Source organism: Limulus polyphemus, unplaced genomic scaffold (assembly GCF_000517525.1).
Source record: "Limulus polyphemus unplaced genomic scaffold, Limulus_polyphemus-2.1.2 Scaffold1718, whole genome shotgun sequence".
Taxonomy (NCBI): domain Eukaryota; kingdom Metazoa; phylum Arthropoda; class Merostomata; order Xiphosura; family Limulidae; genus Limulus; species Limulus polyphemus.
In genome coordinates this window covers 197,336-215,578 of record NW_013667328.1, presented here as the reverse complement: position 1 = coordinate 215,578, position 18,243 = coordinate 197,336, and the positions used below count along the sequence as shown (strand labels likewise).

At 30.2% G+C, this 18,243-nt stretch overlaps 2 protein-coding genes across 2 annotated transcripts in view; both read right to left on the bottom strand.

The window, feature by feature from the left end:
- Positions 1 to 3,478, bottom strand: part of LOC111087089 (transcription factor CP2-like) — a 19,868-nt gene extending 16,390 nt beyond the window's left edge. The window contains exons 1-3 of the mRNA XM_022392454.1: positions 3,460 to 3,478; positions 2,944 to 3,034; positions 2,016 to 2,065 (exon numbers count right to left, since the gene is read on the bottom strand). Of these exons, the coding sequence (XP_022248162.1) occupies positions 2,016 to 2,065; positions 2,944 to 3,034; positions 3,460 to 3,478 (160 nt within the window). The remainder of the gene's footprint in view (positions 1 to 2,015; positions 2,066 to 2,943; positions 3,035 to 3,459) is intronic.
- Positions 1 to 18,243, bottom strand: part of LOC106464685 (alpha-globin transcription factor CP2-like) — a 38,815-nt gene that overhangs the window by 18,503 nt on the left and 2,069 nt on the right. Inside the window, exons 2-11 of the mRNA XM_022392453.1 lie at positions 13,543 to 13,648; positions 12,964 to 13,070; positions 12,060 to 12,206; positions 10,192 to 10,260; positions 7,804 to 7,845; positions 7,001 to 7,107; positions 6,108 to 6,189; positions 4,377 to 4,481; positions 2,944 to 3,034; positions 2,016 to 2,065 (exon numbers count right to left, since the gene is read on the bottom strand). Coding sequence (XP_022248161.1) covers positions 4,425 to 4,481; positions 6,108 to 6,189; positions 7,001 to 7,107; positions 7,804 to 7,845; positions 10,192 to 10,260; positions 12,060 to 12,206; positions 12,964 to 13,070; positions 13,543 to 13,648 — 717 coding nt within the window. The 3' untranslated portion in view covers positions 2,016 to 2,065; positions 2,944 to 3,034; positions 4,377 to 4,424. The remainder of the gene's footprint in view (positions 1 to 2,015; positions 2,066 to 2,943; positions 3,035 to 4,376; positions 4,482 to 6,107; positions 6,190 to 7,000; positions 7,108 to 7,803; positions 7,846 to 10,191; positions 10,261 to 12,059; positions 12,207 to 12,963; positions 13,071 to 13,542; positions 13,649 to 18,243) is intronic.

Sequence of the window (18,243 nt, the reverse complement as noted above, 5' to 3'; positions counted from 1 at the left end):
AGTTTCCCCGTATTCCTCAGATGTTTGCGTATTGTTTCACGAGAGCAATGCAATTTCATGGCCATTTCACGAGTGTGTTGCCTTGGGTTAGACTCCACAAGCATCTTCAGAGCATCAATATCAATTCCAACACGTCGGCCCCTGTCATCACAGTTTTTAAGGCTAAAGTCACCTGAATGAAATTTGCTGAATCATCGTCGACACTTATAAACTTCTATGATATTCTTTGTGGCTACAGAGACATTGTTTCCCTTCTTGTATTCAAACAGCATTACATGCCGAATGTGTGTCTTGTCATGTGCCATCATTACAAGGGATTAGAGTAAACTAAACTTAACACATTATATAGGCTACACTAACGTGAAGTTTAGGCAGTTTGTTTAACTATTATACATAATGTATGTTTTTTTGGGAGGTGGTTAATGAAAGTGTTCCAAAATGAGACATTAATATCTTGATGACCTAATAGATTGATGTATTTAAGATTTATATTTTGGCAAGGTAGAAGTCATCTTCAGCTAAAAAGAGTTTTATTTTTCTAACAGGGTTGTTGGCCTTTGGAATGGGCTACTTTCAGATGTTATGAAGGCAGTAATTTAAGTAAGCTTAAGAGAAAGCTTAGTAAATATATGAATGATAAGGACTGGCTTTAAGATTTTTTATTTTTATTTAATTTATTTATTTGATAATTTTAGTTCAGTTTAAAGGATGAGACAGCCGAGACGGACCAATAGGTCCCTTGTTGTCCCTAAACATTATGTTATATGTTATGTTATAATAGTATTTCAACCACACTATACCCACCACATACATTTCCAATGATGGGTTTCACTCAATACAGAGCTCATCAATAACACTGTATTATGACAAGTATACATCAATTAAGATCATATTTTGCCAGCTTAGAAAAGGCATTTACACCATAATAATTATAAGTTATACATTTGCAAATATGAGTGTTGAGATATAAAATCTCTACATACTAAGTAGCTTTACTGAATGTTTTAGCTCTACATATTTTTGATTCTCGTATTTTGGAACTTTATAAGATGAATAGTAGTAGTTTATTCAAAATTTTATAAAATTATTGGCTTGTTTTAGATGTCTGATGCTGCTATTACAGTTTGCAGAGTAGTCTTTTTTTTTCAAGTTAATTCATCTATACCCAAAAGGCACACAGGGTGCCAGTGGCACAAATGGATGAGAATGGAAACATTTCACCTGGACAGGATGCCACTACATCACTGGTTAACCAAACAGCTATTAGCTGGCACCTATTTTTACAGCTAGGTTGGCTGAAGCAAATATGGAATAGAGTGTTTTGCTCAAGGGTACAACAATTAGGCACAAGCAAGCCCTGAAACCACAACCTTTTGATTACAAATCTAAAGCACTAACCACTAAGTGATGTGTCCCCCAATTTCCTTACAAGCTAATACATCAAATTTTTAATCAGTAGACATATACCCAACACAAAACACAGAAGTAGAAATAAAAATCAAGCTTCATCCCTTTGTCAGTTCACCCAGGTTTTATTCTTACTTTCTAACCTTGCATCTGACCTAGCTGATGTCCTATGGTTGTGACATCTTAATGACCTAGTATCTAACCTAGCTCACAACCTAGAGTTGTGAAAAGTTAATGATTTTGTGTCTAACCTAGCTCACAACCTAGAGAACTCTAGGATGTCAGATACAAGGTCATTAAGATGTCATGACCTCTAAGATGTCACCTAGGTCAGATAAAAGGTCATAAAGTTGTCACAAGTAACAGCTAAGTGTACAATAGAAATTTTAGTTACATGAAATTCTTGATGACTTATGCCATGGTGTCATACTTAAAGTTGTTTGATGCTTAAAAGAAAATGAGAGGAAAATAAGTTTGAAACTGGCTTATATATGATGCATTTCAAAACAGACCTAGTAGCAATACAAACTATTATAGAGCTTTATCAAAACAAAGAAAATAAATTACACTTTTGATCTTAAAACAAAATGCCTTTTATGTGAACATACCTTGGTCACCTGAGCTTGCAACATAGATCGTTAATTTTGGAGGAATAGTTCTGAGTGAAAAAAAAATTATTACTTAAGTTAGGATCACACATACATTTACTAAAAAATAGGATTAGAACTTAAATAGACTTGTAACAAAAAATATTAAATGACCTGAAATAATTCTGTGTGTGCCCCCTAGAACAAGCCTAACAAAATACCTAAGTAAACTAAACAAATTTCACTCAATACTTGAGTAAGGATGTACATTATGCTAATATAATAGTAAGTTGGCAAACATCGATTTATAAGTATAATGAAGTGACTTATTTTGGAGAACATAGATTATGCTTATAAATTGTTGTTTGCCAATTTATTATTAGATTCTGCTCGACTTAATGAACTTCTAGACATAAAATGGCAAATATTGATTTATATATATATATAATGAAGTGACTTATTTTGAAGTGACATAAAACAGAAAGTTACCTATTTTAAATCTAAATTTGGCAAAATAAATGTGAGTGGTGTTTTTATATGAAGTATTTTACTCATATTAAGTAACTTATATTTATATAGCTATTTGAAGAATGGACAACATTAATGTGACCAACCAATTCTGCCATATCATTCCAAAGACATACTGATTGAAATACTGTAACTTTCTCTTATGACCAACTGTATATTTAGAAAAACAATAACACTTGAGACACACACTATTTCTGGATTTGTGTCATGCTATTAAGTTAGATTACACTATTTCTCATGAAAATACACCATTTTGATAATAATAAAAAATGGTTTGTTTAAATAAAACTTAATCATGTTCAGTTTGCTTAATTAATAATTAATTTTAAATAATCAAAATATCTCAAAAAATGGATTAATTTATGACTAACAGAACTCAAAAATTAGTGCTGAATGTTTAAAGACTGTATTTAGAAAGTACCTGGAATGAAGTGTATTGTACAAGCGAATTCCGTCAGCTACTCCACAGATTTGGATAAGATCATCTCGATTAAGCTGCACTATGTCTGATGCTGCAACAAAAACACAAAAGGTTAAAGATTAATATGATTCAATGATGACACAAGTGCCATACAGTAGAGAGAAAATGCTATTGTCATTACTTTTAAACCATAAATGCAAGAGCTGAATTTAAGTTAAAATAATCTAATGTGAAAATTATAATCATTCCTATTATCTCATAAACAAGTTGACTGCAACAAAAGCAACTGACAGTTAGTCAAGGAATATTTGTAAAATGCAACTAATAAAATTGGATATTCAACCAAGGTAAGAAAAATATTTGAAATGAATTCATTCTATAATCCCATTATTACTATGAACTATGACTGAACAATATGCAAGTTTTAAGAGCAGTCTAAGTTTACAAACTCAACAGGTATTCAACAAACATTAAACAAGAGAAAACAAGTGCAATTCAAACTTGTCACTTATACACCCAGAGAGGCTAAAACCATTCTGATTTTGTTGGAATCATTCCAATTTTGAACTCCAAATTACAGCATTACGATTACAGCCTTTAAATTCTGATTTTTTTTTTCATTTTACAGGTTTGATCCAACATATTCCAGTAAATATGTTATGGGGGTGAAATGAAATGATGGCACATCTTATGTGATAACCATTTAAATGTCTGAACTTCTATTGATGTATTCAAGTGATTTCTTAACACTGTAAACAGAATATCACTGTCAGTTTACATTAGTGCAAACTTCACTTCAGGGTTCCTTAAAGTAGTATTTATCACCCAAATGTCTGGTAAACCAACAGTTTATGCTGTAAAATGTTGTAAGTTTTTTATCTTTTTATGTGAACAAAAATCTAATTTTATCAATTCCATTTGGTAACAAAGAAACACTATAGTTATGGAATGTATAATAATAGTTTTAACAAATTTTAAGTTCCTGTTTTGTCCTGGAGGAATTTTCTTCCAACAACAAAAAATCATATCCAGCTTGCTTCTTTTTATTTTTCAACCAAATCAGTTTTAAATTAGACAAATATATCTAACAAGTCTTTTATAAACCTCATAAATGCTATTTACAGTACATAAAACTGTCATACTGTGGTAAATTGAAAAGTGCCACAAGCAAATATTTGAGTACAAATCTAACTCACTCCATGAATCATATCAAATAAGGCTATTGTTAATTTTTGTAATAATAACCCTTAAAGAAATTTCTCACCTTTGCTTTGTTTTGTGTATAGAAAACAGGAAAAACATATTGTTGAATAAAAATTGTTTTGAACAAGCTACACATAAAAAGCCATTCCAGAAAATCAAGAGTGTCAAATAATAGCCACCGAGTCAATAATCTTTTACAGCATGTACAGTTGGCATCTCTGTACACTTACCAGTGAAGTTACTGAATGTGCACTGGTACTTTTCAAATCTATTAGTTTTCAACCACTGAGCGTTTCTTCAGCTGAAGCATAGTATGACAGATCTGTGTATGATGCCTGAAAGTATTCCACATTATCACTAACATTCCAAAAAATTCATTACGTTACAAAGCTAAAATCTTAAAAGCTCCATCATTAAGATTGTATTAACTTAAAACTATCAAGTAACAGGTTTTCCAGCCGGAAAAATATTTTTTGTTAAGGGCTATTTAGATTAAAAAATGTAGGGACTTTACAAAAATAAATTCGAGAAAATTGGGGCAAACTTTTATTTCCACATGGTGACTGACACTCATATAATACTAAAGAAAGTATTGCAATAAAGTGTTTGGTTAGTAATAAAGAAGATCATTAAGAGTTACTTACTCAGTCAAGATCACAAGTTATCCTTACCTGGAGATTTAGATGCTGATGATGACGTCTTTAACTTTAAATTTTATTATAAAACACATTAATCTTACCTAAATGATTTTGCTACACAATCCACATCCATGATCCCTAACAGTTATTTACATCAGATCAAAGTGGACATCATCATCAGATCAACATCCCAAGTTGACTGGAAACTTTAGAGCTATTTATAAAATTTTTAATAATTTTTAAGTTGGACTTCAAAATCTTACATTTTAGAGCTGCTGGAGATAATGAAGTAATTGAAGTATTTCTTCCAAAGAGTCATTATTAAACCTAACAATTTAAAATTATGAAGTAAATAAAGCATATAGTTATCTTTAGTATTATATAAAATTATCAAGTAAAAAAATGCATATAATTATCTTTAGTAATGTTATCTTTAATATTATAACAATTCAAAACTGTCAAATAAATAAGGTGCTTAGTCTAACATTGTAATTATCAACTCTAGATCAAACAAAACTGTCAGGTAATTAAATGTTTGGCAGAATCCATAATACAATATCAACATGGGGCTAGGTAAATACAGTACTATACTACATGTAAGAGTACAAGGGACAAGGCTATATCAGCTTGAACACCGCCATTTCACATTACCTTTTTTAACTATTTGTTAATCATTCATTACGACATTTTTTTACTTGTTAGTGGGAAATTAAATTATGTTCACAGTAAATTCAAATTCACAAAACACATAGTATCACAACTACTTTCAATATTTTTTTGCTTCAACAAAACAAAAAATAACTAATATTGAGTTAAGCTTAAGTTTTATTCACAACAAAAGATGAATTTCTGGAACAAAATATGATAACTAAATATACTTTTGGGACACAAGTGCACTCCACATGACTTTTTACAACTTGTTCGTTTGAAGTTAAGCACAAAGCAACACAATGGACCATCTGTGCTCTGCCAACCATGGGCATCAAAGCCCAGTTTCTAGCATTGTAAGTCTGCAAACATACTGCTGTGCCACTTTAATTTAATTTAACAACATAGTAAGTATTGTAATCAATATAGCACTATGTTCAACATTTATCATTCAACACAAAACAATTTATGCCAGTACAGCTCTAAATTCATTTGTTGGTAATGCATTCCAGCTGAAACTCACTCACTGGTTCAATAGAAAAATGATAATGGAAAGCATTAGTAAGTTATGGCTCAGTTAATACTTCAAAATATGATCAACGTGACTGGAAAATGTGCTTCAGTTGCAAGTTTTTGGCTAAACTTAATGGAAAGACAACATTACACATGGCTTACTAGTGGTTTGGTTTCCTTAGGTTGGCTTTCTGGTACTTCTTGGAAAGAAGATAACGAGTAGGAAGAGGAGCTTTTCGAAAGCCTGTAATAGTTTAGGATGAAAAGAAAGTCATATTGAGCATTAAAACAGTTTGGTGAAACAGCTAGCATTCTGTTTAAAAATTTTTGTTTTGAAAAGATAATTGGTAGACTTGGAATTAATGTTTTCTGGATAATAAATAATAAGCATGAAAAAAATATGTGATTAATAAGTTTTAAATACTTAATACAATGCTGGTACAATTCACATTTTTGATCGCACATTTTAAAATTGAAAAATAATATTAAACTTTATATGATACTTTAATAATTATATACGTTTGTTAAGTATATTATAGGTTTTTATGTTTAACACATTCATTCCTGATACACATTTGTTTTCATCCACTGACATACACATGCTAGATGAAAAAAATGTGCATCTAGTAAATGCATGTTAGACTCTGGGTTAATTAAGATGGTTTATATAACTGAACATGAACTGCACTAGTACACCAATCAGGGAATTAGAAGTGGATGCAATTTTTTTTTATGGCATTCATTGATGTAGACATCTTAGTATTATGTTATGTATTTAAGAATGTGCTCTAGTTTCATTACGTCTGATAGATGATGTATCACCACAGCTGTGTGGGTCTCATTTCCATAAAGATATATTCTACTGTTGTGCTCTGTAGCTTGTACCCTAATTTTCATGTGTCTGTTGTATGTGTAACCTTTTTATTTTACCTGCTCTTTGAAATATACACATAACTAAACTGTGTGTAAAAAAAAGTTTTCTGAAAATGATAAAACGTTGATAACATTAAAGTATACAACAATTTTGTGATTTTTTTAAAGGTCGGATGACTCACTGGCCTGGTGAATATTTACTTGGAGATAGTTCCAAAGAGGTGCTTGATGGACACTCAACTTGTGTAAGAGGAGAAGCAGGAAGACCAAGTAGGAAATCTGATGGACACTGAAACATTCAAGTCACAATTCTTTATTTTAGTATCTGATAATCATGTAATAAAACACTTTACAGTGTAATAGGAAACAAAATATACAGAATGAAAGACGTTTACATAATGACATGCTTTCTGTATCATAAAGTTAAGTTAACATTAAAAAACATTTACAGGAATTAACTTAAACAGATCTTTTAGCATAACAATTATGATGCAGAATAGTTACAAGACATACTGTTTATGTAAATTTGTCATTATTTAGCAACAAATGAAAAAAGAATATACTTGCAAGCTTAATTCAAAATTTAATCTTACTACCAGTCACTCCTTATAAACAATAGAAACAACTGTGTTTACTACTTTATAAGAAGCAACTGTTTGTTTAAAACATCAAAAAAGAAATATCAGTGTAAATCTAATACCAATTTCAATAGCTCAATCTTTTTCCCCATATAAAAAGTTGGGTTATAGAGTTATAAAATTACATTTACTTCACAAACTGATACCAGAGATTTTATTAAGAATAATGACAAATTTCAAATTAACTTCCTGAGCAAGCTATGTTTCATTAAGTATCTTGCTCAATTTTTGACTCAGGCATATTTGTATAATATTCAATAACTTGCTGATAAATGAAAAAATAATTGAGTATGTAAAGTTCATTATTTTAAAATATTAACTACCCCAAATGGATAAGAATTAATTACCTCGGTAAGTACTGTGCACTGATAAGAAGGCTGGTATTTTTTCTGTCAAGAAATTAAAAAAGATAAAACAAGTATATCAAAGTACAGACTAAAAGTAAATAATACCTTCAAAAACAACAAAAAAATCATCTGAACATATAATCTCTCTTGTCGTAGCCCATGCTAAAAAATTACTTTGAAACAACAAATGACTGAATAGATAACAGATAATCAACAGAAAATAACATAATGTTTCTCATAACACAGTTGTATAACTTTCTGGTGCAAACCTAAAAGATGTCAATACTTAAAGCAATTATTGGAATATCAGCTATTGGTGGCATAAAACTTCCAAGACTTAAAATTATATTTCTTTTATCAATGAATGAATATGAAGTTTAATAAAAAAAAAATTAAATAAGTTAATGTTACTTGTACTGCTATTCACATAAAGCAAGTTGTTGCTCAAAGATAAAAAAACTACTTTTTTCCTTTCATTTATTTGAAATTACATTTCATTTTAAGGGGGTTTAAATGAAAGCTTGATAAGTATGTGAATGATAAAGGCTGGGTTTGAGGTGTTTTTTTAAACTTTTATTTAGGGTTTAGTATAATTTAGCAGATAGGACAGCTTAGATGGATATGAAAACATAATATTTTCATTAAAATTATTAAAGAAAAAAATACAAAAAATTCAGAATATTTTTAACTTTGAAATTTATCATGAGTAACAGATTTCATTTATTTCAAAAACTTATTAAATGTTTATAAAGTTTTAGCTTAACACAACAATTCATCCTGACATTCACCTCTAAACAATACATTCACCGAGATTATATTATTTGCTCACTAACTGTGAAGTGGTGTGAAATATTATATTCCCACGGAGAAAATCATAGGTGAAAAACTAGTACATGTATCAACATTGTGTTGTGGTTACTGCTCAATTAAGATCAACTGCACCTTATAAAAATGATTTTTATATACTAAAGTAGTAATGTGTTGTTGTATACACAAACCAGGGTATCATGGGCAACATGATTAGCATGCACACACATTTTGTTCAAAGCAAATTCTTCACCATTTAACAGTACCATAAGAGATTGACCTGTGGCTGGAGGAATTTGGCTCAACACTTTTCAAGGAAGGATAGTCAGTAATAATGTAAAACAATTAAATGATGTACAGCCAAAGAACCAAATATTTTAAAGAAAGGGCTTTTCTACATACTGTGTTAACAGAAAGATTCACAAAGGGGAGCATTTAGGAAAGTCAAACATTTTAAAATCTCAAGCTAAGCAAGTTTGTAACAATGCTCTCTAATAAAAGAATTGAAAGCTGTGGTTGTGGAGGAGAACACTCCATCTCAAAATACCACTGTAATGAAACTGATCATATTTTCTGGTACTATTAATAAAATAAACAAGGATTTAAAGTTATAAAGGGGGCAATTAACCTTAGTATTATACAAACATACATCCTCTAACTATCACTTTACTGATGCTCTCGTGCAGTATCAAGTTGGACTATTTTTGTGCTGTGATAACTTGGACTTGGCATGGCACACACATCACAGAATAGCAGATGTTGTCTGTTTTGTCCAGCTGTAGTTCATTAGTCTAGATATGTATATGTGTGTGTGTGTGTGTGTTCTGTAACTGGTTCACAACTGTTGTCAAAAGATAGTGACTAAAGTCACTCCAAACAAACTTTAAAGAATATGACATTGGAGGATTGTGGTGTTATCACCTTAAAACCACTTTTGTTCATGAGGCAGGAAATGCATCAAACTACTAATTTTGTGTCTTTTAAGTAAAATTATACATTATTTTTGTTTTCAAAGTTAAGTTTAATTAATTATATTAGTTAAAATGTATAATATATGTATGTATATATTTTGTTTTCATTATTTTACTTTTTTGCACTCATTAAGATTAGTTGACATTACTGGCTTAGCAACGGATCTTAGAATAATCTAAATCTCCTAAACTGGCCAAATATGCAAGATATTATTGGGAACAGAGTGAAAATAACAACAAAAAGGGTACTCAAATGATGAATTAATGCATTGTAATCATAAGTCTTTGTTTTGCAAGAAGGCATATTCTAATATAAACTAGTATATTAAATTAATTACATTATTTACTATGTTAATTGTTAATTTTGATCTAGACTGAAAAAAGACAGCAACAAAAATAAAACAAAAGTTTATATTTGATGTATAAAAAAAAATCAATAGTACGATCAATGCAAGAATAAAACACTACCCTGAAACATTTATTGTTAGAAAAAGGTTATTTGATAAATAAAAGTGGTAGATGGGTTACTGAGAGTATATATAATTCCATCTTTCACTAGTTACTCATAAATATAGACTATACGTAAAGTCAGAACCACAATATTACTTACCAAATCTTCTGGTGGTCGCTTATCCATTCTTTCTCTGTCTGTTCGATGTTTTCTATCTGCTCCTTTGGACTAAAGACATTAAATAAACATTCCACAAAAAAAAATGTAAAATATTTGTCTATAGTAATATAACTTTAACACAATACACTGTAATACAATCAAAGCAGAATCAAAAATGATTGGAATAGTTGTTTGTGTGTACCAGTGCTCAACAATGAAAATTACCAAAATTTATTATAATTAGCACTTGTTATAACTAAACAACCTAATATTCAACTAAATACAGTGAAACCTCATCAATCCAAACATATTTGTAATGAGTTAATTCATCAGGAGAGGCAAATCAGTCATTTTTAATGTAATGGAAACTATCAGTAGCACGAGTTAATGACTGATAAGCATAAGGATGGAAACTAGTAAGATTAGATATACAAATGGTAAGCAAAAAGCAATTGTTTGTACAATAGTTATCAGTTTATTATTCTGTACATCAATAATTATACAAACTGCATAATCAAAATGGCATTTCATTATCCTCATATAAAACTTTTTTTTAAAAACCAATGACTTACTTAAAGAAGTGAAATACATAGTATGTCAAGTTTACAAAAAAAATCACTTTCCAAAGAAGAATGTAGTCACAGTCTGCTTTTGAGTCAAAATTTGTTTTCTTATGAAGCTTCACTGCAGTTTTAATCAAATATTAAATCACCATCTTCACATGAATCATTATTTTGTTCAAACTATTTGATGGCATCTTTAAGGCTACATTGTGCTTTATTCAGGCTGAGTGGCTTGACTGGTGGATCATTATTGATGTCAGATTCAGTGTCACCACACCCTTGAAGAGACAGAATGGAAATTATGTTTCCATTTAAAACTCTTGACCAGTTGGTTTTGCTGAGTCAATGTTTAGTAATTAATCAGCTGACATAGCATCATTACTACTAAAAATTAAGGTATGAACTCCATAAGTAATCTTATTAGTGATTTCTGTCATCTCAACAGTTCCATTCTGTTCAGGCTGTGGCAAAATCTTGACATGCTTGAAGCAGTTTTGGATAAAACAGTAAAACTGGACCAGGAAAAACTTGTTATTAATAATCTCATAGACATTTACTAATGGTATCAAGACTTGCTTTCTTATATAAACAAACATCACATCTTAATGATACTGATATTCCAATGCATCTCCGTACATAATGCTGTAACTTGATGTAACTGTAGCATTAAACCACTTTAATGACTTCTTGATAACTTATCTGTAAAGGTTGTTCTCAGAAAAAATGTCATGAACCAGTACCTACTAGTTATTGCAGGTGTTATGTGTTCATCAGTTATCACCTTGATTTCTGTTTATGATTGATCCCAACTTGATCTTGTGGATCATGTACGGATTACTGAATCATGTATTCATAGAAATTGCATGTTGGTTATAAGAAATACCTGTTTGGATTTGGAACACAAATATATTGATTACTGATTAAATTTCCCATTGTAAAGATTTGTTTATATGAAAAATTAACCTTGGTTTGTTGATGCCTGGACTAAAGATGGTTTACTATAGTGTTTAGATAAAAGATCTGTGATTTTCATAAGAACAGACCTTGAGGTTGGGAGAAACATATGCTGTTAACATATGAAATTATATACTTATTTTTTGGATATTGGTCATCTCAATATATGAAACTGATTCGAGTTAAGAAGTATCAATGATAAGTTTGGAGACAATTTTATGGCCAAGATTTAGATTTAAGACTTAATTAGTAACTCTTACAATGAAAACGGTAACAATGACAATATAAGAATCAGAAGATGAAAAACTTCTTACTAATAACAATTAGAAGCTTGTTAACTACTGCTTATACCTTGAAAACTTTGAGCTGGCAGGATGTAACATCAAGTTGTTCACATTTATATTCACCATGAGTCCATGTATCGACAGTTAAGCGAAGTATGACTCCTTTTTCCCCACCTCGTCTTCGAGATGTAAACTCTGTACTAATACAATTCACCTGTAGAAGGAAACAAGTACAATACTGTGTTCGCTGATACCAGCTGTATCTTTTGGGAAAAGAACAGAATAAAACCATGCAGTTAATAAAACAAAATGTAAGTATTCAATAAGGTCTCAAAAAAATTGTAAACATTTGTAATAATTCATTTATTCGGTATTTACTAATTGGGAAATCAAATATTTAAAAGATCCATCCACCTAACTCCCAAAAGAAACAATAAAAAAACAATACTTTAATTTTATAATATTTGTCCAAAAACAGCAGCTTTTCTAATTTAAGATGATGATTTTGGTAATTATAATTTTTTTTTATCTTTGTGAAACTTGCTTGTGCAATAAAAGCTAAAAAAACCCAAAAAACACCATTACAAGAAGAAAAAGAAAAGGTAATTCTGCATATCTTTAGTTTTAAGCATTTGAACACCAAACTTGATAGAACCAATTCATTTAATACTATTCTATTAAAATATCATTCAGGAATGTGTTTACATTTACTGATACTAAAATATGTATCCTAAATACAGAATGTTTTATTATACTTATACATTCTGGAAGAAACAATAGTGACACAAAATTGTTCTTACTTCAGTAACAGTGTTATTGGTAGTGACAAAAAATTGTTCTTACTTCAGTAACAGTGTTATTGGTAGTGACAAAAAATTGTTCTTACTTCAGTAACAGTGTTATTGGTAGTGACAAAAAATTGTTCTTACTTCAGTAACAGTGTTATCGGTTCTTTAACAATATTTTCTTACTTTGATAAAGACAGAAACTTCTCTAGCTGGATCCCATACAAAGTCACAGGCATTGATTTCAGCTGGGTCAATATTAACATCAAATATTCCATACGACAAAGGCAGGTCTAGTTAAAACAAACAATTTCCTGTAAACTCCACAATCTAGATTAGCAATTTAATTTACTAACGGATAACTAAACTAACAAGCTAATTTAAAAGAAATGTTAAGCATATTCTATGTAATCATATAGACTACACTCATGTAAACATTTAACTTTAATATCAACTGGTGAATAATGTAATAAATAATGAAAAAAAAAATCTTTTTAGTTATAGTTTGACATTTAAAAAATAGGTCGATATTGAAGTGACGATGTTCTGTAAAAATGGCATAGAACACATGGATCCAAATAAACCTGCATTATACACATGAAGCAACAGGCTGAAACTTTTAATTTTAAATATTATTCTTCACTCACACCAAAATCTTCTTTAGGTACTTGATGATTCATTTCAGGTAAGTGTTTCAAATTTTCATACAGTATTAAGATAAATAAAGACTTCCTACTGGTTAGAGAGAACAGTTTTTTGCCTTACCAACATCCAAAATTCTTTCTCCTGGTCTGTTAATTTTCCAAGCACCTATTTCTTCTTTTTCTCGATGATGCAATCTTCTTTCTAGAAACCTCACTCTAAAAAAACTCTGAAAACAAATTATGTTTGTATAAGTTTGTGAGCAGACTATAGCAACATACTATCCAGTTATATGCGGTGTCACATTTACATTTAATTCTGTACAAAGTACACAGTATCTACAAAAAACAAACTTTACTTTTTTCTAACATTTCTCTGACTTTTTCATGCTTCAAGTGTTATTTAAAGGCAGCCAAAAAATATAATTCAACAGCACTTGCATCTAACTTTTAAAGTAACATTAACTCTAAACATTACACTAACCAGATTTAGAATGGAATATGTGGTGGTGAAGCATTTGAATTCAAAACAGATAACAAATTTTGTTGAACATGGTTCACATTTGAAACTTCAATCTCAATTTCCTGTAGATATTAATGGTCATATTTTTATTCTAGGCAAATCCCGATTTTTACAGATTTTTTTTTGTTAATGAGTGTTCTCTAGCATTTTTTTGGCTTAACTTCAGTTTCAATGATCTCTCCAGCTTTTACAAGTCTGTAGCCACTATGTATTGGAAAAATTTTGCAGTCTACCATAAGCAAGTCTAAAAAATAGGTTTAGCCCTCTGAGCTTTGTAACTCCCAATGTAATATAATATTTTGTTAAACATTCATATGGAATCATTTTAAAGTCAGTTTCCATATGTTAATCATGTGGGAAAAGTTAGGATCATAAAGAATAATGTTTTATTTCAATTAGTAATGTAGCCTACAGTCAATTCTAAATACCACATACAAGTATGATAATTAAAAAAAAAGGAATTATGCTTTCAGCTCCTTAGCAGCATTTAAGAACTACAAGGTACTAGTGGGTAATGCAATTCACACCACAGAGCTCTAACACAAACATTGGTTGATATGATGCCTATAATTTAGATTATCAAATGGAAAAAAAAAGGAGCAATTAAAGAGATATATACCCTCGCCCTGCCACACCTTTTTGAGATTGCATGCATTTATGTTGGATAACATAAAATTTCACCTTCAAAAACTCAGAAAATCCTTCTCAGATACAAAATGATCAATGATCTGGATTAAAAATATTGTAGTGTGAGGATAAGCCTCAACCTTAATGTGCCCGTAAAATTTGGTACAAATCCAATCACACTTTAGAGAGTCATTAATCAAAATCTGTGAAAATGCCCTATCTCCCCATTATAAAATATGCTTCAAAGTGATCTAGAATCTAGACCAAATTTGGGAAGGACTGTCCCATACTGACTACCCATCTTGTAATACATGTGCCCCTATACAAAGAAATGTTAATATGATTCAAACCAAAACCTAATCCTATATCTGTAAATAAGTTCTGATTTGTAATGGTAAGTTCAAAGTAAAAGCTGTAGCTATTTCTGGAAATAATTTCTAAGGTTTTTTTTAACTGGTTAATTATGCTGAAAAAGAACGATGAAACAGTTCCATATGTTAAAACATAAATTCATTAAAATAGTTAAAAGGGGATAAAAGAAAAAAAAGAGCTGTTACAGTAAGTTTATGAAAAATGTTGAAAAAAAAATCAATACACAATTGTTTTCATAAAAAAGGTTAAAGTTTTGTCTATATATTAATCAAAAGATTTGTATAATTACTCAGTGAAGATAATCAACACAAAGATTTAAATTTCCCAAATAGTTTTAAATTTTACAAAATTAAAATCAACTCTTATTAGAACTATAAAAGAAATTTCATGGATAATATACCTGCTCTAAAAGCTTGCTTATGTTTACCCTCAAAGAACTTCAGATTAAAATGAAGAAATGTCTGAATATGATAAGCAGTGTGAACAAATGAATTGGGTTTATTCTCTTTCATAACCAATAAACCTACTTTGAGAGAATTTACTTCTCATTACTCAAACTACTTGTTAATTAGAAATACTAGCAGAAGCACTGCAGCTATTTCTGCTAGTAATTAGTAACCTTAGTATTCATACCTCATTGAAAAAAAAAAAAAGTGAATATTTTCTAAAACAGGATTTTTTTCTGGGAAGTATTACATGTGAAAAGTGTTCGGATTGTGCTCTTTAATCATACGCAACTCATTGTATCAAAATGATTGAATGTACAGAGCTCAAAATTTTCATACATTTTACCGGTATAAACTGTAATGTTTTTATATATTAAAAGTGGTACTGTTTATTGAAAAAATAAGTTATTTTAAGAACTCCAGTTTTTCAGTACTACATTTAAAAATTACATCAATAAAGATATCATCAAACCCCTCACATATAGCCCTAGTGAAAGTTATGTTCTTGTTTTGAGGAGAGTACTTTTATTTCAAATTGTGTTCTATTATAAGGAAATGGTTGTTGCACATACTACAGTTATTATTCTAATTGTATGAATCTTGAATACCCAAAATGTGAAATTTTTTATGGATTTTTGCCATTCAATCGATGGTGCAGGAGATACTGACATACATGCTACATCCATTATAGTAAGAAGATAATTCTTAAAAAAATGCTAACTTTATGAATAAGTGTGTGAATTACTAGTTAAATATGGGCAATTATATGATTACATTGTTATTGAAACTGGTCACATTTATTGTAAAATTGGGTAAGGATATTAAGTTTTGTATGCACAATTGATAAAAATGAAGTTCAATGATTTTTTAACTGTAAAACAAAGTAATATTTTGATGAAATTAATAATTAAGTAAAATCAAAAGTATGTGACACAGGTGACCTACAACTTGGTGTGCAATGTCTATACACATCCATGTGACAATAGTATAATGTCTACAAGCTTCTCACCGTTAAGCTGAATGAAGAAAAATGACTACTATTTGCATTCATGTTTACTTGGTTTAGAACGGTTGAATAACTATTACAGCTTATATTAGCATTGCTCACCACTGGCATGCAACAATGTCACAAAAGTATTCAGAAACTGTTACCAAAATTGACATAATTACCAAAATATTAAACAAGCACACTGAGGATGAAGTTATACTATTTTCTATGCAAAAAATTTGCCATTAACATTTGTTGCATTATAATCAATATAAACCAAGCTACAAAAATTGTCCTTTTTACAGTTTGATATAACTCAGTACCTTATGAAAACTAAGACAAAACTCAAGCTCTAAGATATTAAGTTTCATAATTATTAACAACCACACTACAGTACTATTACTAGGAATACTATGTGTTGTTCTGTACCTCTGCCATTTACATGTACTGTTATGATACTGTAAAAGTTCTTACTGTCCAGTGCTCATGATGTAGAGCTGATAATCAGCCAGACCAAATTTTATTGTTTTGCAACTTTTGCATTAATGCAGCATTACTGAATACAGTACACACTAAAAACAATGATTTTTCAGCCTCTCCATGTTGGATCTTGACAATAGCTCTGCAGCATAATTTGCAATGTCAAACACTCTGTTACTCATGTTAAAAGTAAAAAGCTTCTGCTGGTTTCCTTAATCCATCTAGTGTACAGGGATAACAGTTTTTCAGTGCCCATTTTAACATTTCAAACAAAAAGGAACCTATGGGCACTGCATCCTGTGACTACAGTTGCTTGATATGTGATGGTTGAAAAGGAGATAAGACTAGTGGTGCAAGTCCTGTATGGTTGAGTGGAGGTACCGAGTTCTCACTTCTCATGCAGGAGAAAACCAGTTCTTGTACTTTATATGTAGATTATTTATCATGCAGTTTTCTTATACATTCAAACACTGATCAACAGAATTGTAATCATGTTTCTCATATGGAGCTCTTTATACAAAATGAAGTTTCTATAATTAACTGAAAGCTCTTGAACTTTAAATATAGTGCAGCTTTACAATAATACACCTCAAGCAATGATTTTCTGAACTTCTAATTATTCAGTAAACATGAATATCTGTGCCTCTTGGAAATTCTAAATCCTAATCAGAACACACCTTTATGATCAGAGTGTAGGAATATTTTGTCTTGGAAAGGGCCAAACAGTGTAAAAATTTAGTTTTGATACATGCCATTCACCATGTCTTTATACTGGCTGAAGTTTTCACACAACTTGCTGATTTGTGTATTCAAAATCACCCCTTGAATTATCCAGACACTTCATATTTTGTCCCACTAATCATGTGTAATGTAGTTAAAGGTTTTTTTTTATAAAGATTTCCTAATTTCTGTAATGCAAATAATAAAAAACAAGTTTTGCAACTAAAGCAAAAATTTACTAAAATAAACTCAAAATAATTGAAAAGAAACATTTGGTAAAACTTGGTATTACAACTACATTGTAGTGCTGATTTCCTATAAAATTTTAGATTAAACATCTCAAAAACAATACAACACATTTAATTTGTTTTTTTCAGATATTTATGCAAAACTTCTTTCTACAATGACTGTGCTTAATTTTGAACTGATAGACTAAATGGAAGGCAGCTAGTCAACAGCACCCACTACCTATTCTTGTCTGATTGAATATGGTAATTTGTCCATCACACTTGGTTCCAAAGTGACGTGTGACATTCTTTGTTTTAGTGGTAATGGGATGAGAACAATAGATCCACACATCCATAGCTGGCACAATAGCAACTGGGGCTTGCTCAGCCCTAGTTTTCATGAAATAACATTGCAACAAAATACAATAAATAAAAACAGTAG